This window comes from Tamandua tetradactyla, chromosome 6, assembly GCF_023851605.1.
Source record: "Tamandua tetradactyla isolate mTamTet1 chromosome 6, mTamTet1.pri, whole genome shotgun sequence".
In the NCBI taxonomy this organism is placed as follows: domain Eukaryota; kingdom Metazoa; phylum Chordata; class Mammalia; order Pilosa; family Myrmecophagidae; genus Tamandua; species Tamandua tetradactyla.
The window spans coordinates 21,682,022-21,703,709 of record NC_135332.1 but is presented as its reverse complement, the minus strand read 5'-3'; the positions used below and the strand labels follow the sequence as shown (position 1 = coordinate 21,703,709).

Here is a 21,688-nt window from a genome sequence, read left to right as displayed (position 1 = left end):
GAGGCAAGTTTCCCAAGCCGAGGCGGCCGGCGCCCCTCTTTTGCAGGCGGCTTCGAGTCTCGGCTTCGAGTCTGCGGCTACGAGTCTCAGATCAGAGGGCTATCCAAGCCGCAGTGGCCCCCCCCCACCCCTGCGGGAGACTTCCTGGTCCAGTGGGGAATTCCCCAGACCCGCTGTGGCCGGCGACCAGCCACAGGGTCCCTTCAAGCCGTAGCAGCTGACGCCCCCACCACACGCGGCCCCTGAACCAACGGAGAGAATTGGATCGGAAATCCCCAGGCCGCGGAGATCGGTGACTGGGGGGGGACCCATTCCAAACACTTGAGACAAACGTGTGCCACGTGCGCCACCTACTGGGCAAGATAAGAAAAACAGATCCCAGAGATTTCACAGAAAAATCTTACAACCTTGCTGGGTCCGACACCCAGAGAAATCTGACTAAATGCCCAGACGCCAGCAGCAAAAGATAACTGTCCACGCTCAAAAGATTGAGAATATGGCCCAAAGGAACAAACCAATAGCTCAAATGAGATACAAGAGCTGAGACAACTAATGCTGAATATACGAACAGAAATGGAAAACCTCTTCAAAAATGAAATCGATAAATTGAGGGAGGACATGAAGAGGACACGGGCTGAACATAAAGAAGAAATAGAAAAACTGAAAAAACAAATCACAGAACTTATGGAAGTGAAGGATAAAGTAGCAAAGATGGAAAAAATAATGGATACCTACAATGATAGATTTAAAGAGACAGAAGATAGAATTAGTGATTTGGAGGATGGAACATCTGAATTCCAAAAAGAAACAGAAACTATCGGGAAAGGAATGGAAAAATTTGAACAGGGTATCTGGGAACTCAAGGACAATATGAACCGCACAAATATACGTGTTGTGGGTGTCCCAGAAGGAGAAGAGAAGGGAAAAGGAGGAGAAAAACTAATGGAAGAAATTATCACTGAAAAAAAAACTCTTATGAAAGACCTAAAATTACAAATCCAAGAAGTGCAGCGCACCCCAAAAAGATTAGACCCAAATAGGCGTTCTCCAAGACACTTACTAGTTAGAATGCCAGAGGTCAAAGAGAAAGAGAGGATCTTGAAAGCAGCAAGAGAAAAACAATCCATCACATACAAGGGAAACCCAATAAGATTATGTGTAGATTTCTCAGCAGAAACCATGGAAGCTAGAAGACAGTGGGATGATATATTTAAATTACTAAAAGAGAAAAACTGCCAACCAAGACTCCTATATCCAGCAAAATTATCCTTCAAAAGTGAGGGAGAAATTAAAACATTCTCAGACAAAAAGTCACTGAGAGAATTTGTGACCAAGAGACCAGCTCTGCAAGAAATACTAAAGGGAGCACTAGAGTCAGATACAAAAAGACAGAAGAGGGAGGTATGGAGAAGAGTGTAGAAAGAAGGAAAATCAGATATGATATATATAATACAAAAGGTAAAATGTTAGAGGAAAATATTATCCAAACAGCAATAACACTAAATGTCAATGGACTGAATTCCCCAATCAAAAGACATAGATTGGCAGAATGGATTAAAAAACAGGATCCTTCTATATGCTGTCTACAGGAAACACATCTTAGACCCAAAGATAAACATAGGTTGAAAGTGAAAGGTTGGGAAAAGACATTTCATGCAAATAACAACCAGAGAAGAGCAGGAGTGGCTATACTAATATCCAACAAATTAGACTTCAAATGTAAAACAGTTAAAAGAGACAAAGAAGGACACTATATACTAATAAAAGGAACAATTAAACAAGAAGACATAACAATCATAAATATTTACGCACCGAACCAGAATGCCCCAAAATACGTGAGGAATACACTGCAAACACTGAAAAGGGAAATAGACTCATATACCATAATAGTTGGAGACTTCAATTCACCACTCTCATCAATGGACAGAACATCTAGACAGAGGATCAATAAAGAAATAGAGAATCTGAATATTACTATAAATGAGCTAGACTTAACAGACATTTATAGGACATTACATTCCACAACAGCAGGATACACCTTTTTCTCAAGTGCTCATGGATCATTCTCAAAGATAGACCATATGCTGGGTCACAAAGCAAGTCTTAACAAATTTAAAAAGATTGAAATCATACACAACACTTTCTCGGATCATAAAGGAATGAAGTTGGAAATCAATAATAGGCGGAGTGCCAGAAAATTCACAAATACGTGGAGGCTCAACAACACACTCCTAAACAATGAGTGGGTCAAAGAAGAAATTGCTAGAGAAATTAGCAAATACCTCGAGGTGAATGAAAATGAAAACACAACCTATAAAAACTTATGGGATGCAGCAAACGCAGTGCTAAGAGGGAAATTTATTGCTCTAAATGCCTATATCAGAAAAGAAGAAAAGGCAAAAATTCAGGAATTAACTATCCATTTGGAAGAACTGGAGAAAGAACAGCAAGATAATCCCAAAGCAAGCAAAAGCAAAGAAATAACAAAGATTAGAGCACAAATAAATGAAATTGAAAACAATAGAGAAAATCAATAAGACCAGAAGTTGGTTCTATGAGAAAATCAATAAGATTGATGGGCCCTTATCAAGATTGACAAAAAGAAGAAGAGAGAGGATGCAAATAAATAAGATCAGAAATGGAAGAGGAGACATAACTACTGACGTCACAGAAATAAAGGAGGTAATAACAGGATACTATGAACAACTTTACGCTAATAAATACAACAATTTAGAGGAAATGGACAGGTTCCTGGAAAGACATGAACAACCAACTTTGACTCAAGAAGAAATAGATGACCTCAACAAACCAATCACAAGTAAAGAAATTGAATCAGTCATTCAAAAGCTTCCTAAAAAGAAAAGTCCAGGACCTGACGGCTTCACATGTGAATTCTATCAAACATTCCAGAAAGAATTAGTACCAACTCTCCTCAAACTCTTCAAAAAAATCGAAGTGGAGGGAAAACTACCTAATTCATTCTATGAAGCCAACATTATCCTCATACCAAAACCAGGCAAAGATATTACAAGAAAAGAAAACTACAGGCTGATCTCTCTAATGAATATAGATGCAAAAATACTCAACAAAATTCTAGCAAATCGTAGCCAACAACACATTAAAAGAATTATTCATCATGACCAAATAGGATTCATCCCAGGTATGCAAGGATGGTTCAACATAAGAAAATCAATTAATGTAATACACCATATCAACAAATCAAAGCAGAAAAATCACATGATCATCTCAATTGATGCAGTGAAGGCATCTGACAAGATTCAACATCCTTTCCTGTTGAAAACACTTCAAAGGATAGGAATACAAGGGAACTTCCTTAAAATGATAGAGGGAATATATGAAAAACCCACAGCTAATATCATTCTCAATGGGGAAAAATTGAAAACTTTCCCCCTAAGATCAGGAACAAGACAAGGATGTCCACTATCACCACTATTATTCAACATTGTGTTGGAGGTTCTAGCCAGAGCAATTAAACAAGAAAAAGAAATACAAGGCATCAAAATTGGAAAGGAACAAGTAAAACTATCACTGTTTGCAGACGATATGATACTATACGTCGAAAACCCGGAAAAATCCACAACAAAACTACTAGAGCTAATAAATGAGTACAGCAAAGTAGCAGGTTACAAGATCAACATTCAAAAATCTGTAGCATCTCTATACACTAGCAATGAACAAGCTGAGGGGGAAATCAAGAAACGAATCCCGTTTACAATTGCAACTAAAAGAATAAAATACCTAGGAATAAATTTAACTAAAGAGACAAAAAACCTATATAAAGAAAACTACAAAAAACTGCTAAAAGAAATCACAGAAGACCTAAATAGATGGAAGGGCATACCGTGTTCATGGATTGGAAGACTAAATATAGTTAAGATGTCAATCCTACCTAAATTGATTTACAGATTCAATGCAATACCAATCAAAATTCCAACAACTTATTTTTCAGAAACAGAAAAACCAATAAGCAAATTTATCTGGAAGGGCAGGGTGCCCCGAATTGCTAAAAACATCTTGAGGAAAAAAAACGAAGCTGGAGGTCTCACACTGCCTGACTTTAAGGCATATTATGAAGCCACAGTGGTCCAAACAGCATGGTATTGGCATAAAGATAGATATATCGACCAATGGAATCGAATGGAGTGCTCAGATATAGACCCTCTCATCTATGGACATTTGATCTTTGATAAGGCAGTCAAGCCAACTCACCTGGGACAGAACAGTCTCTTCAATAAATGGTGCCTAGAGAACTGGATATCCATATGCAAAAGAATGAAAGAGGACCCATCTCTCACACCCTACACAAAAGTTAACTCAAAATGGATCAAAGATCTAAACATTAGGTCTAAGACCATAAAACAGTTAGAGGAAAATGTAGGGAGATATCTTATGAATCTTACAATTGGAGGCGGTTTTATGGACCTTACACCTAAAGCAAGAGCACTGAAGAAGGAAATAAATAAATGGGAACTCCTCAAAATTAAACACTTTTGTGCATCAAAGAACTTCATCAAGAAAGTACAAAGACAGCCTACACAATGGGAATCAATATTTGGAAACAACATATCAGATAAAGGTCTAGTATCCAGAATTTATAAACGGATTGTTCAACTCAACAACAAAAAGACAGCCAACTCAATTACAAAATGGGAAAAAGACTTGAATAGACACCTCTCAGAGGAGGAAATACAAATGGCCAAAAGGCACATGAAAAGATGCTCAATGTCCCTGGCCATTAGAGGAATGCAAATCAAAACCACAATGAGATATCATCTCACACCCACCAGAATGGCCATTATCAACAAAACAGAAAATGACAAGTGCTGGAGAGGATGCGGTGAAAGAGGCACACTTATCCACTGTTGGTGGGAATGTCAAATGGTGCAACCACTGTGGAAGGCAGTTTGGCGGTTCCTCAAAAAGCTGAATATAGAATTGCCATACGACCCAGCAATACCATTGCTGGGAATCTACTCATAGGAATTAAGGGCAAAAACTCAAACAGACATTTGCACACCAATGTTTATAGCAGCGTTATTTACAATTGCAAAGAGATAGAAACAGCCAAAATGTCCATCAACAGACGAGTGGCTAAACAAACTGTTATATACATACGATGGAATATTATGCAGCTTTAAGGCAGGATAAACGTATGAAGCATGTAATAACATGGATGGACCTAGAGAACATGATGCTGAGTGAGTCTAGCCAAAAACTAAAAGACAAATACTGTATGGTCCCAATGATGTGAATCGACACTCGAGAATAAACTTGGAATATGTCATTGGTAACAGAGTTCAGCAGGAGTTAGAAACAGGGTAAGAGAATGGGTAATTGAAGCTGATGGGATACAGACTGTGCAATAGGACTAGATACAAAAACTCAAAAATGGACAGCACAATAATACCTAATTGTAAAGTAATCATATTAAAACACTGAATGAAGCGGCATCCGAGCTATAGGTTTTTGTTTTGTTTTGTTTTGTTCTTACTATTATTACTTTTATTTTTTTTTCTCTACATTAACATTCTATATCTTTTTCGGTTATATTGCTAGTTCTTCTAAACCGATGCAAATGTACTAAGAAACGATGATCATGCATCTATGTGATGATGTTAAGAATTACTGATTGCATATGTAGAATGGTATGATTTCTAAAAAAAAAAAAAAATGGTCAACACAATACTACCTAATTGTAATGTAATTATGTTAAAACACTGAATGAAGCTGCATCTGAGCTATAGTTTTTTTTTCTTATATATTTTTGCACTTTTTATTTTTATTTTTATTTTCTCTCTATATTATCATTTTCTTTTTCTGTTATCTTGCTATTTCTTTCTCTAAATCGATGCATATGTACTAAGAAATGATGACCATACACCTATGTGATAATATTAAGAATTACTGATTGCATATGTAGAATGGAATGATTTCTAAATGTTGTGTTAGTTAATATTTTTAAATTAATAATAATAAAAAAAGAATGGCTGCTATTAAGCAAACAGGAAGCTATAAATTTTGGAGAGGATGTGGAGAAACTGGGACATTTAAGCATTGCCGGTGGGAATGTATAATGCTGCATCCACTATGGAAGATTGTGTTGCCCTATGACCCAGCAATAGCACTACTTGGTATACACCTAGAAGAGCTGAAAGCAACGACACAAACAGACATTTGCACACTGATATTCATAGCAGCATTATTCACAATTGCCAAAAGATGGAAATAAACCAAATGCCCATCAACAGAGGAGTGGATCAACAAAATGTGGTATATACATACAATGGAATATTATGCAGCAGTAAAACAAAATGATGTCCTGAAGCACATGACAAGATGCATGAGCCTTGAGGACATAATGCTGAGTGAAACTAGCCAGACACACAAAAGGATAGACACTGTATGATTCCACTTTTATGACCAGCATAAAGGTATAACCAGAGGCTTATAATGCAGAATATAGAGGACTTAGAGCTACATAGAAGCTAGAGATGGGTGAATTGTTAGTTAATGAGGTTGAACTCCAATGTAAGAGAACAGATAGGAGTGAAGGTGGTTTTTTAGCGGGTCTAGAAGCTATATTACCATATTGAAGATGACCAAGATTGAAAGGAGTTGTATAGACCTACGTGCCCCACTGATTAACACTAGAAATATGAATTAGTTCTTGCAAGAATTACTTCAAAGATATGATTCTTGTACAAAGAGTGTTTAAGTCCAGGATATATGAGGAAAACTTCTATTGCATGCTATGAGCTATATTCAAAAGGAAACCATCAGCACTACCACAGCAACAGCAGAGGTAAATAATGGGGGGAGGGACAAGAATTAAGAGGAGGTTTGGATGTTCTATTTGGCTTTTCTGGTTTTCTTTCTCTTGGGAACAATGAAATTATCTAAAATTGAGAATGTTGATGGACTGTGGACTTTGGGCCCTCTATATGATGCCTGATGAATGCAGGTGGCTGAAGGATGCACTGATGGAGAAGTAGATTGGTGAACGATGGTGTGTACTTATGAACGATGGTTGTGCTGCTACAAAAAGGAACAAAGTCATGAGGCATGCAACAATGTGAATGAGCATGTAGGACATTTGGTGAAACAAAATAACCCAGAAACAAAAGAACAACAATGGTACGGTCACATTTAGAAAATGCTTATAAGAAAACAGGGGCCTAGATTGTAAACTTTTAGAGCAGACACATGAAGTCTGGAGTGATGATTATTATTTCTGGATTTTGAGAGGCTTTTTTATATATATGACCTGATATTTAGAGATAAGAATGAAGCCAAACAGTTTGAGGTTAAAGTAATTCACAACATAGCTGTAAGGAAGACAGTGTCTATATTTTAGAACCACACATACTCTTTGAGACCATTGGGAGAAAGGTTTATTTGATCTGGAACTGAAATTTCCTGTGGTACATAATCTAATTCAACCTATCTATATAGCTCATTTGAACAACTGAAACACAGGGAGCCCAGAATAAGGAAGAGGTTCTTTAATCCTGTATAGATTCTTATAATGCCTGGATATATCCTAGAGTATATTAAGCAGATAATCAAAAAGTATTGGTGAAGTCCCCCAAGGGAGGGGAGAAAGAATATGAAACTATTAAACTTACCATCAGGGAATCCCCTGATACTGTGTTAAACTCTAGGGACACTCAAATCAATAGGTCATGCCCTTGATCATGAGGCTTACTCTTGTGAAGCTTATGTAGGTAGTGGAGAAGCTTAGACTACCTATAGGTATGCCTAAGAGTTACTTCTGGAGGACCTCTTTTGTTGCTCATATGTGGACTCCGTTTCTCTAAGCCCAATTCTGCAAGTGAAATCATTGCCCTCCCCACTACGTGGGATATGACATCCAGGGGTGAAAGTCCCTGGCAACATGGGAGATGACTCCCAGGGATGAATGCAGATCTGGTACCGTGGAATCAACAATTCCATCATGACCAAAATGGAGGAAAGAAGTGTAATTAATAAAGTATCAGTGGCAGAGAAAGTTCAAATAGAGTCGAGAGGCTACTCTGGAGGTTGCTCTTATGCAAGCTTCAGGTAGACCTTGCTACCTATCATAGCCTGCCAACCCTCAACCAGGACCATTCCAGCCAATCCTAAAGAACACCTAGGGCAATATATAAGATTCCACAAGGGTTCCATACACTAGAGAAACTTTCCAGAAACCTACAACCTCCAGATGGGTCCCTGGTCCAGATAAGTCCTGAAACCTAGCCCAGCCTCTCCAAAACATCAGATAGTTCCATCTCCCTACCCCATATTAGTGACAGACCCTTCCAATATGAAAAAGTTAGAATGGCCATAGCCCAAACACTTCTAAAGAGAGGGATGGAACGATCAAGGGTAATGGTGGAGTTATACAGAGAAGATAGGATATGAATGCTGAATCATTAAATTGATATCTCTTTTAGTCTCCAGTATCTTAGAGCAATTAGAAGTAAAAACCTAAAATTGTGAAATTGTACCCCATGTCAAACTCTGAAATATGTTCTACAACTAATTGTGGTGCTGTGCTTTGAAACTTATAGCTTTTTTGTATATATGTTATTTTTCACAAAAAAAGAAAGAAAAAAAGTCAACTGTGATTATAAAAAAAATATTTAAGCCTTCTAGCCTCCTATAATCTAGAGCACCTAGAAGGAAAAATATGAGAGGATCATATGGTAGACCACGACAAACTCTAGGATCTGTCCTATAACTACTTGTTGAAAAGTGCTTTGAAAACTATTGCTCTTTAATTTCTTTGCTTGGTATATATATGTTATACTATACAATAAAAAAAAATTTTTTTAAATATATGAAAGAAAATGAGAAAGGCAAGGAGAAATGTAAAAAATCAACAATTAGAGATTTCAATACCTCTCAATAATTGAGAGAACAAGTAGATAGAAAGTCAATAAGGAAAGTATATAGATGACTTGAGCAACACTATCAACCAACTTGACCTAATTGACATATAAAAAACTTCACCCCAGATCAGCAGAATATATATTCTTTTTAAATGAACACATAATATTTAATCAAATAGATTATATTCTGGGCCACAAAACAGGTTTTGATATATGTAAAAGGATTCAAGTCATGCAATATATGACTTTTAACCACATGGAATTAAAATATAAATCAATAACCAAAAGATATCCGGAAAATCCCCAAATATCTGGAATCTATGCAACACATTTCTACGTAGCTCCATGGGTCAACAAAGAACTCAAAAGGAAAATAAGAAACTATTCTGAACTGATTAAAATTGAAAATATGTCAACATATGGGATGTTGCTAAAGTAGTATACAGTTACCACAACATTCACTTTGAGAAACTAGGAAGGGAAAAGTAAATTAGACCTTGATTAAGAAGAAGAAAGAAAATTATAAAGATCAAAGCAAAATTCAATGAAACAGAAAACAGAAAATTAGGGAAATCAGTGAAACCAAAAGATAGTTCTTAAAGAAGATCAATAAAATTTCTAAACCTCTAGCCAGACTGATGAAGAAAAAGACAGAAGACACAGATTACCCATATCAGGGATGAAAGTAGTGAAATCACTATAGATCCTACAGGCATTAAAGGGATAAGAGAATATTATAAAATACTTTATAACGATAAATTCGATTCCAGATGAAATGGACAAAATCCTTGAAGGACAAACTACTTAAATTTACTCAAGTATAAATATGCAGCCTAAATAGTCCTGTTAAATAAGGTGAATGTGTAGTTAACCACCACCCCCAAAAAGAAAACACCAAGCCCAGATGGCTTCACTTGTGAATTCTACCAACATAAAAGAAGTAATGATACCAATTCAGCACAAACCCTCAGAAAATTGAATAGGAGGGAACACTTTTTAACTCATATATAAGTCCACCTTTCAAACTGCACAAAGTCATTACAAGAAAATTACAGCTCAACATCCTTCATTTAATACAGATGGAAAAATTCTAAATAAAATTTTAGCAAATCTGGTGGGGATTAAGGCAATTCAGAACATAGGGGTAAGGAAGACACTGTCTATAATATAGAACTTCATCTACTCTTTGAGACCAAAGAACCTAAATTTTCGGTAGCACATAATCTAACTCAACCTGTCTGGATAGATCATTTAAACAATTCAAACACAGGGAGCCCAGGATAAGAATCCTGTTTAGCTTAATGCAATGCCTGGATACATTCCAGAATATATTAAGCAGATAATCAAAAAGTATTGGCAAAGTCCCTTGAGGGATGGGAGAAAAATTATGGAACTGTTAAACTTTACCACTGAGGAAACCCCAATACTGTATCAAATATTAGAAACACCCAAAAGAATAGGCCACACTCTTGATCTTAAGGCTTCACTCTTGTGAAGCTTATGTGTGTGGCAGAGCAGCTTAGCCTACCTAAAGGTATGCCTAAGAGTTACTTCCAGAGGACCTCTTGTTGCTCAGATGTGCCTCTCTCTGTCTCTTTAAGCCCAACTCTGCAAGCGAAACCATTGCCCTCCACCTTACATAGGGCATGACATCCAGGGGTGAAAGTTTCCCAGGAGGTGTGGGAGATGACACTTCAGGGATGAGCCTGGCCCTGGCACCGTGGGACCAACAATGCCTTCCTGACCAAAAGAGGGAATAGAAGTGTAACAAATAAGGTATCGGTGGCTGAGAGAGTTCAAACAGAGTCAAGAGGCTACGCATGCTTCAGTTAGACATTGCTTCCTATCATCTAGACATTGCTACATATCATAACTTGCCAAACACCAACCAAAACCATTCCTGTCAATCCCAAAGAACACCTAGGGTGATATATAAGATTGTACAAAGGTTCCATGTACTAGGGTAACTTTCCAGAAACTTTCCAGATGGTTCCCTGGACCAGATAAGTTCTGAAACGCAGAGGGGTCAGCCTCTCTTAGAGCATCAACTAGTTCCACCCCCCATACCATATTATCGACAGTCCCTTCCTGTTGGAAAAGTTAGAATGGCCATAGCCTAAATACCCCTAAAGTGGGGGATAGAAAGATCAAAGGTGATGGTGGAGTTATACAGAGGAGGTAGGCTTTAACAAATGAGCATGATTGCTGAATCATATGATATTTCTTTTAGTCTCCAGTGTCTTGGAGTAGCTAGAAGTAAAAACCTAAAATTGTTGGATTATAACCCATACCAAACTCTGAAATCTGTTCTACAACTAATTGTTGTGATGTGCTTTGAAATTTATTGGTTTTTTTGTATATATGTTATTTTTCGCAAAAAAAATTTTTTAAAAATATTTTTAGCAAATCAAATTCAACAATATATAGATAATACAATATATAAAAAGATAATACAATATGACAAAGCAGGGTTTATCCCAGGGATGCAAGGCTTGTTTCATATAAGAAATCAATGCAATTTGCCATATTCACAAACTAAAAGAAGAAAAACATATGTTCATCTCATAGATGCAGGGAAAACATTTGAAAAAACCTAATATCCATTCTTGACAAAAAATCTCAGCAAATCAGGAATAGAAGGGGACTTCATTAAAGTGATAAATGACAGCTACAAAAAACCTACAGCTGGGGCTGTGAGGGTAGCTCAGCGGTAGAATTCTCTCCTGCCCTGCCCGAGATCCGGTTCGATTCCCGGCCCATGCACTTCCCAAACAAACAAACGAAAAACCAAACCAACCAACAAACAAAATCAATAAATAAAAAATGAAATGTGACCCCTGCCATACAGCATACAAAAGAAAAAAAAAACAAAACCAAAAACCTACAGCTAACTTTAGACACAACAGTGAAAACCAAAATGCTTTCCTTTCAAGGTCAGGAACGAGGCAAGAATATCTGCTTTTACCGCTTTTGGTCAACATTGTATTGGAGGTTATAGCCAGAGCAAAAAGGCAAGAGAAATAAATTAAAGGTATACAGAAAAGTGAGAAGTAAAACTTTTTGTAGAAAATCTGATGAAATCTTAAAAAAGATACCAGACCAGCCCCCCGGGCAGCGGGCAAAGCGGCAGTGGCAGGCAGCCGGGCTTGGCTAAGGCGGCAGGCAGCCGGGCTTGGCTAAGGCGGCAGGCAGCCGGGCTTGGCTAAGGCGGCAGGCAGCCGGGCTTGGCTAAGGCGGCAGGCAGCCGGGCTTGGCTAAGGCGGCAGGCAGCCGGGCTTGGCTAAGGCGGCAGGCAGCCGGGCTTGGCTAAGGCGGCAGGCAGCCGGGCTTGGCTAAGGCGGCAGGCAGCCGGGCTTGGCTAAGGCGGCAGGCAGCCGGGCTTGGCTAAGGCGGCAGGCAGCCGGGCTTGGCTAAGGCGGCAGGCAGCCGGGCTTGGCTAAGGCGGCAGGCAGCCGGGCTTGGCTAAGGCGGCAGGCAGCCGGGCTTGGCTAAGGCGGCAGGCAGCCGGGCTTGGCTAAGGCGGCAGGCAGCCGGGCTTGGCTAAGGCGGCAGGCAGCCGGGCTTGGCTAAGGCGGCAGGCAGCCGGGCTTGGCTAAGGCTCCCGGCGCCCTGGCCCGCAGCTCCCGGGACGCGCCCGCTCCGACGCCAAGATGCCTCGCGGAAGCTGGGCTGGGCTGAAGGGGTGGGGAGGAAGGAACCACAGCGAGGCTGCCGGCTAAACCTGATCCTGCCAAAGTGGAAACAAAGCCAAAAAAAAGAAAAGTGGGAAAGGATAAGTCTACAGACAAAAAAGTGCAACCAAAAGGGAAAAATGGAACAAAGAGTAAACAAGCTTAAGTGGCTAACCAAGAAACAAAACACAATTTACCTGAAGAAAATGGAGTAATTAAAAATGAGATGAAGCTGGGGAGAAAGGGGCCAAGTCTGATTAATGTCGTATACCATCCATGTCTTACCAGTGGTCCCAGTTTCTCCTGTCTTGTACGATCCAGGGGAATATTTTTATCAACTAGTTTGTAAATGCAAGTTTTTTAGTAGCTCTAGAAGAAATTTTTTAAGTGTAAAAGCTTTTTTTTTTAAAAGAGGGGAAATCATTTGCTGGTTGTTTATTTTCTGGTACAACCAGAAAAAAATGGGATATTGAATTCTGGGAGGCTTTGACTGTCTTGGATGTCAACTTAACATTCCGTAGGGTGTGTGTGGGGGGGGGTGGCAGTTTTGTACCCTATAATAAAATGCAGACTAAATTATGATTTGGAATCATATTCATGCACTGAATGTGTATTGAATATTGTTATTTAATTCTATTCCCATATTGTTGTTGTTTTTGTTTTTAGTAAAACTGTTGCTTAAAACTGCTCCCTGATCTTTGCTCTCCCTGCCAGAACTGTGTGTACTCTGTAATATCCTTGGCTGTGATCATCTAGTTTTCCTGATAACTTTGCTATATGCTGTGAAAGACTGGAAATGTGAGTTTGTAATGTGTTTGATAATAAATTGTGAATTGGTGGAAATTATGATGTAACAGCTTATCAATGTTTGAAGATATCGGTGCTTGATTTCTTCTTAAGGAAAACTTGCCTCCAAATTTAAGCTGGAAAGTCACTGGAATAACCTTAGAAAAGAATTATAGCTACATAGCTTTTTAGATTTTGGTACATACATTAAGACTGCTGTACAAATAGTTCATAATGTCTGCATGCTGATCTTCAGAACAACCCATCAAATCTCAGTTATGAAAGAAAAAAGATATTAGAATTAATAAGTGAGTTTAGCAAGGTGCCAGGATACAAGCTCAATGTACAAAGATTAATTGTATCTCTAATAGTAGCAATGAACAATCAGAAATTGTGAAAAAAAGTATTATTTATAATAGCATCAAACCATAAAATACCTAGGGATAAATCTGACAAAGATATGAACACACCGAAAACTACAAAACATTGATGAGAGCTATTAAAACCTAAATAAATGGAGAGGCATAACATGTTCATTAGTCAGAAGATTCTGATGCCAGTTCTCCCCATATGGATCTATGGATTCCATGTAATCCTAGCAGGCTTTTCTGTAAAAACTGACAAGCTCATTCTAAAATTCATGTGGAAATTCAAAGGACCTATTAGCCAAATCACCCACCTTTGAAAAACAGCAATAAAGTTGGAAGACTAGCACTACCTGATTTTGAAACTATACTTGTGGTACTGTCATAAAGGTTGACAAACAGATCAAAGGAACGGAATATAAAGTCCAGATGTGGATCCACACATACATGGAGAACTGATTGTCAGTAAAGATTCAAAAGCAGCTCCATGGAGAAAGAACATTCTTTTCAACAATCGGTGCTCAAACAACTAAATAGCTACATGCAAAAAAGTGAACTTCAATCCATGCCATACACACGAAAAATGTATTTAAATTGTATCACGGATGTAAATGGAAAACCTAAAACTATAAAACTCTTAGAAAAACTCATAGGAGAAAATCCTTGTGACCTGGAGTTATGCGAAGTTTTCTTACCAAAAGCATGATCCATTATAGAAAAAAAAATGATCAAGTGGACATCATCAAAATTAAAAACTTCTGCCCTGCAGAGTCACTGTTAAAAGAATGAGAAGACAAGCTACTGAATGGGAGGAAATATTTGCAAAGTACACATCAAATAAAGCATTTGTTTCCAAACTACATAAAGAACTCTTAAAACAATCTTAAAATAGTCGAAAGATTTGAGGCTATATAAATGGTGAACAAGCATATGAAAAGATTCTCAACATCATTAATCTTTAGGGAAATGCAAATTAGTTACAATGAGATACTACCACACACCCATTAGATTATCTAAAATTAAAAAGACAGCACAGCAAGAGTTGGCAAAGACATGGAGAAAATGGAGCTCAAACAGTGCCAGTGGGGATGTAAAATGGTACAATCTCTTTGGAAAAAGAGTTTGACAGTTTCTTGAAAAGTTAGATATACACCTACCATATGATCTAGCCGTTCTGCTTCTGGTTATTTACCCAAAGGAAATGAAAGTATGTTGTCTATACAAAGACTTGCACACAAATTTTCATAGATGCTTTATTTCTAATAGACAAAAATTGGAAACAATCCAAATGTCTATCAATAGGTTAATATATAAATTATGGTAAATCCATATAATGAAATACTATTCAGACATAAAAATAAATAAACTGTTGATACACATATCTGCATGGATGGCTTTTAAAACAATCATGTTGAGTGAGAAAGTCAGTCAAAAAAGAACAGACTGTTTGAATCCATTTAAATAAAATTCTAGAAAATGCAAACTAATCTATAGTAACAGAAAGCAGATCAGTGGTTACACGAGGAATGAGAGGGGCAAGAAGGGGCAGGAGAAAGGAAATACAAAGTGATGTGGGTACACTTTTTTAAGTGATGCTTATGTTCAATATTTTATTATTTTAATTTTGATGGCATCATGCTGTATACATATGTGAAAACTAATTATTGCAGGTCAATTATCCACCCAAAAGATGTTTTAAAATAAATTATTTCATTGGGACAAAGTAAGAGCTATACAAATGTAAAACTTTTGGAAGAAAATATAGGAGAAAATCCTTGTGGCCTTGGGCTAGAGATTCCTTAGGTAAAACATACCAGAAAGCACAAACTATATAAGGAAAAAAATGCTAATCAGACTTCATCAAAATTAAAAACTTATGCTCTTCAACATATACTTTTAAGAGAATGATAAGACAAGCCACAGCTTGGGAGGAATATTTGTTTCTTTCTCTCAGACATGCATTTGAGAGAAAGAACTTATATCTAGAAAATACAAAAAGCACTCTTATAACTCAATAATACGATGAAGTATCCTATTTTACAAAGGGCAACAGATTTGAACAGCACTTCATTAAAGAAGATAAAGATGGTAAATAAGCACATGCACAGATACTCAACACCATCAGCTATTAGAGAAATGCAAGTTAAAACCAAGATGCGATATTATAACACATCTACTAGGCAGGCTGATTTTTTTTTAAGACTGAAATGAAATGATCAGATGCCTATGTGGGGCAACTGCAACTTGCATACACTGCTGGTGGGAATGCAAAATCAAACAGCCCCGTTGGAAAACAGTTTAGCAGTTTCTAATAAAATGAAATATGGATTCAGCAAATGATATAGCAAATCTACTCTTACGTATTTATTCCCAACCACTTGTCTGATTTCTTGTCCCTATGGTTTTGCTTTTGCCAGAATGTCTTATAAGTGAAATCATTAGGTAAGCAGCTCTTTTGTGTTTTGCTCGTTTCACCTGTAACATTTTATGTTTGGCCTCTTTCACTTAGCATAATTCTTGTGAGATTCATCTGTGTTGTTGCATATATCAGTAATTCACTTCTTTTTATTGCTAAGTAGCATTACAGTTGTATGGATACACTATAACTTGTTTATCCATGTATCAGTGATGAGCATTTTGGGTTTGTTTCCAGGTTTTTGGCCATTATGAATTAAAACTGCTAAACACACATACACATTATTGTGTAAACAAAGGCTTTCATTTCTTGGGAGGGGCTTTTTTAAGGTGACAAAATGTTCTACTTCGTGATTGCAGAAGTGGTTACATAACTATACATATAACTATACAAAAGGCATCAAACTGTACATTTAAAAAGAGTGATTATTATTATATGTAAATTTTACCTCAATAAATCTGACTTGTAAAATTATAAAAACAAACCTAAAAAACAACTTCAAGAAATCTAAGAAAAAATGACATACAATTTTTCCAACTCGAGTGTCATCATGAGGATGTTCTCAACTGTTGTCAGTGACACTTGTGTTGTTCCCATGTCTCTGAAAGAGAAAGTCCAAATGTTCACAATATGAATCTAAACACAAAAATCCTGTACTTAAGAAACAAGTCAGCTCAAGGGTTTATTTTTTCCATAGAAAACAATTCCAGAGAATTCTTATTGTTGAAATGTAATTTTATTTACATAATCAAATCAATGACCTTGGCACTGAATAGAAGAATGTATAGTCTTTTACCATTATCGTTATCCTACTTATTCTCTATTGTATATTGTATTCATCTCTCCCAATTCCTTGCTCCTATTAAATAGTGTGTACACTTTATTCCTCTTTACCTTCTAAGTTAAGTGATATTTCCATACGTCTATATGTACCATATACACATGGGTTCTTCAACACGGCTCTTGTCTCCTGCTGGTTGTCTTGCCTACTATACATTCTTTCTTAAGCCTTTTCATTGACAATAATTTTTTTCCAATAACCCAGTTAAAATTAACGACTTTTTTTTAGCTGAAATGTAAAATACTTAATTTTTGATGAACATAAAAGAACAGAAATCACCTCATGACTGATAAGATATTTGCAATACTTACAAATATTTTAATGCTGGCAATATAAAAAGAGATGAATCTTCAACAACTGTCAGAGGATTATGATTGAGAATTCTGAAAAAAATGCAATGAAATTAGAACTATCTGCATTTTCAATAACTTCCATGAAAGTTTATGTTCATATTATTCGTATGGAGTTTATAGGTTAAAAATAAAATCATTTTCTGCCTTTACCTATAAATCACCCTTAGAATCCACAAAGCATTCTTCCCTTGGGAACTACGTAGGTCACTAAAATATAAAGTGGAGAAGAGAAAGAGGAAAAAAGGTGGATAGCAAAGAAAAAAATCTGTCAAAGGATTTTTAGGTTGAAAAATCCTAGAAGTGACTATGCTGGTAGGAAGCCCTTGCTATAGGAAATACTATTTCTAGTGTATTCCAGGTGCTTTCCTCTCTCAATCTTTAGAACTTTAAAAACGTTCACAGCTTAATCCACCCAATTAATCAATTCCTTGGCTTTGGAGCCCAAGGAGAAAGGGATAACTCAAAAAAGAGGAACTGGTGAAAGCCACAGCTCCCATCACATACTCTCATGTGTATTCTTGTCATTAATGCCCTTGTTACACGGCATGTAATCACCTGATCACTTGTCAGTCCCCTAGATTATCAGAGACCACACGTCATTATCACTGTCATCTCTGTGCCTGGCATAATTCCTGATGTTTTAATAAATATTGAGTAAATATATAACATTTTGTTTCTAAATTAGTAAAATGAATAAATTCATTTTTTACACAAATTTCTATTCCAAAATGCTAATATCTATTTTCTTCTCAATTCTCAAAGGAAAGAAAAAGCAGAAAAGAAAAGAAACAAAGAGAAAGGAAAATATGCCCTTAGAGTTTATCTCTACTAAAGAATCATTAGGGTACTTCTGTAGACCATCAAAAAAAAAAGAGTAATTATTACAGCTATTATCTATTGGCTACCAGGCATTGTTAATCAGCACTTCACATTTAATCTTCACCATAACCTTATGTGGTAGATATTACTATTATACCACTTTACAGATGAGGAAACGGAGGCACAGAGAGGTTATATAACTTGTCCTAGGTCACCAAGCTAGTAAGGAGCAGAGCTCGGATTTGAACTCAGTTCTGTCTGGTTCCAAAACCTGTATAAAGAAGACAGGGTTTTAAATAGCTGTTACTTTAACCTTAATTTTGAGGTTATATATAGAAATACCTTTTCAAACTTCATCTACCCAATAAGGAGAGCCTCGTGAAAATTACATTTTATGTTTTGATTTATTTTCCCTAATTATCTCCCACAATTAAATATTTAATTAGTCCATGATCATTGAGACTTTAGAAATGTAAAACCATATTATAGGTTATGTTGGTGAAAATGGAATAAAGACTCTGAAAATTCACCCCTCCATAAATGCAATGAAAAATCTAGCAAAAATTGTCAGAATCAACTCTTTCATAAGCTAGAAATGTAAAGGTTTGCAGTAACCCAAGAAGCGTTGATTCAAGAAAATGGCTGGATTCCATAAGAACACTGCATTTTGTAGTGTTTTAACTTACCCTAAGACTCATTCCCTGCTCTCCAGGCTCAGCAGTAGCCTTGAAAAATCACAGCCCACATGCAGGCACTGGAGGGAGCATAATGCAGGTGGAGCTCTTTCAAAGCCTAATTCTCAAATATTTGTCATTAATTGACCTAGCTGGTGATTCATTGGAAGACTCCAATAGAAGGGTTTGTCTTCATTTAACCTGACTTGTAGCTGCCTCATGCCTAAAGCCTCTCCCAAGAGTGCATTTTTTAAAATAAATAATCACAGGTAAGTGCTTTAACTTCACAGCTGCGAGAGGCAATGGACAATAGGGCAAACAATAGTCTAACCAAAAAGCTTGCAAGGAAAAACCAAGACATGACGTATCTATGGGAGATTTGAAAATCTGGGACATATTCCTGGGACTCTAGAAGACCACCATGTGCAATCTAGAACAGCTGTGAGCATGCTTACAAAATACTTGAGAAAGTCTTCAGTTTTAACTTTGAGACTCTGCACAAGCAGGAAGTGAAGGCTAAGGCAGAGTGGTACACTGTCTGCCTGGTGTTGATGGCAAGTCCCATTTGCACACAGAGCTCCTTGGCAAAGACTGGGAGACTTTTGAGGAAATCTCAGTTCAATCATTAGCTGACCACCAAGATAAGAGAATAAAGATTCCAGTTACCATACACAGCAAAGAACGATTTTACAAAAGTAGTTCAGAAAAGTCATTAAACAACTACTACAACAAGGAAAGACAACACCAAACCCAGGAGAGGAGAGAATCTGATTTGCAGAGTTGCAACATTATACAATTTTAAATGTCCCATTTTCAGCAAAAATTTACAAGACATGCAAAGAAACAAGAAAGTATGGCCCATAAAAGGCAAAAAGTAACCAAAAGAAACTGTCCTGAGGAAATCCAGACATTGAGCTTACTAGACAAAGACTTAAAATCAGCTATTTTAAATATGTTCAAAGAGATGAAGGAAGCCTTGTCTAAAGAACTAAAAGAAAGTAAGAAAATGATGTTTCATCAAATATAGAAATGGAATTGAGTAGAAATTCTGGAGCCGAAAAGTACAACTGAAGTGAAACAGTCATTTGAGGGGCTTGTTAGCAGATTTGACCAAGCAGAAGAAAGAATCAGCAAACTTGAAGATAGATAATTGAGATTATGCAGACTAAAGAAAAGAAAGAAATAAGAATGAAAAGAAAAGAACAGAGCCCCAGAGACCTATGGGACATCATCAAGTATACTAACATACTCATAATAGAAACCCAGAGGAGAGGAGAGAGAGAAAAAGGGGCAAAAAGAAATGGCCAAAAATCTTCCTAAATTTGATGCAAAGCATTAATCTACACATCCAAAGAGCTCAAGGAATTTCAAGGCAAATAAACTCAAAGATATATACATCTAGACACATCATGACCAAACTTTCAAAAAGCAAAGATAAAATCAAAAGCAGCAAAAGAGAAGTGACTCATCACATAGGAGGAACCTCAATAAAATTAACCACCAACTTTTCATCAGAAACCATGGAGGCCAGGAGGCAATGAGATGACAAAACTCTAAAGAAGAAATCTTCTCAAACAAGAATTCTATGTCTGGCAAAACTGTCCTTCAAAAATGAAGGAGAGAGAGGGAGAAGATGGCGGCTTAGTAAGACGCGCGGGTCTTAGTTCCTCCTCCAGAACAGCAACTAAAGAAACAGAAACAATACGAAACAGCTCCCGGAGCCACGACACAGACCAAAAAGACAGCGTACCCCATTCTGGAACGGCTGAACGGGCAGGGAGAATCCGCTGCAGTGAGATACCTGAGGGGCGCGCGCTTTCCCGGCCGGGGCGGCTGGCGACTGGGGTCCCCTCCACGCACGTGGCTCCCCGGTCTGACTGGGAACGTTGGATAGCGGGGCCCTCCTGCCATGCTTGGCGTCTCGGGCCAGCTGGGCAATTTGGACCGGCACTCCCCTAAGCCGCAGCGGCCGGCGACCTCCCCTCCACGCGCGGTTTCCCGGGCCGACTGCGAGATTCGGATTGGCAAGTTAAAGGAGCCACAGCATCTTTTACTGGTGGGACCCGCAGACAGACGAGTGCCACGAGCGCCACCTACTGGGCAGGAAAAGAAAAACAGAGCCCAGAGATTTCACAGAAAAACCTTTCAACCAGCCGGGTCCCACACCCAGGGAAATCTGATCAAATGCCCAGACACCAGCAGAAAATAATGGATGACGCTCGGAAAACTGAAGATATGGCCCAGTCAAAGGAACAAACCAATAGTTCAAATGAGATACAGGAGCTGAGACAACTAATGCTGAATATACGAACAGAAATGGAAAAACTCTTCAAAAACCAAATCAATAAATTGAGGGAGGACATGAAGAAGACATGGGCTGAACAAAAAGAAGAAATAGAAAATCTGAAAAAACAAATCACAGAACTTATGGGAGTGACGGACAAAGAAGAAAAAATGGAAAAAACAATGGATACCTACAATGGTAGATCTAAAGAGACAGAAGCTACAATTAGTGAACTGGAGGATGGAATATCTGAATTCCAAAAAGAAACAGAAACTATAGGGAAAAGAATGGAAAAACTTGAGCAGGGGATCAGGGAACTGAATGACAATATGAAGCGCACAAATATACGTGTTGTGGGTGTCCCAGAAGGAGAAGAGAAGGGAAAAGGAGGAGAAAAACTAATGGAAGAAATTATCACTGAAAATTTCCCAACTCTTATGAAAGGCCTAAATTTACAGATCCAAGAAGTGCAGCGCACCCCAAAGAGAATAGACCCAAATAGGCGTTCTCCAAGACACTTACTAGTTAGAATGCCAGAGGTCAAAGAGAAAGAGAGGATCTTGAAAGCAGCAAGAGAAAAACAAT

At 37.7% G+C, this 21,688-nt stretch overlaps 1 protein-coding gene across 1 annotated transcript in view; it reads right to left on the bottom strand.

Annotated features, from left to right (window-relative positions):
• The window catches only part of LOC143687258 (uncharacterized), a 100,266-nt gene that overhangs the window by 39,260 nt on the left and 39,318 nt on the right, over positions 1-21,688 (bottom strand). The window contains exons 6-7 of the mRNA XM_077164062.1: positions 17,285-17,356; positions 16,659-16,733 (exon numbers count right to left, since the gene is read on the bottom strand). Coding sequence (XP_077020177.1) covers positions 16,659-16,733; positions 17,285-17,356 — 147 coding nt within the window. The remainder of the gene's footprint in view (positions 1-16,658; positions 16,734-17,284; positions 17,357-21,688) is intronic.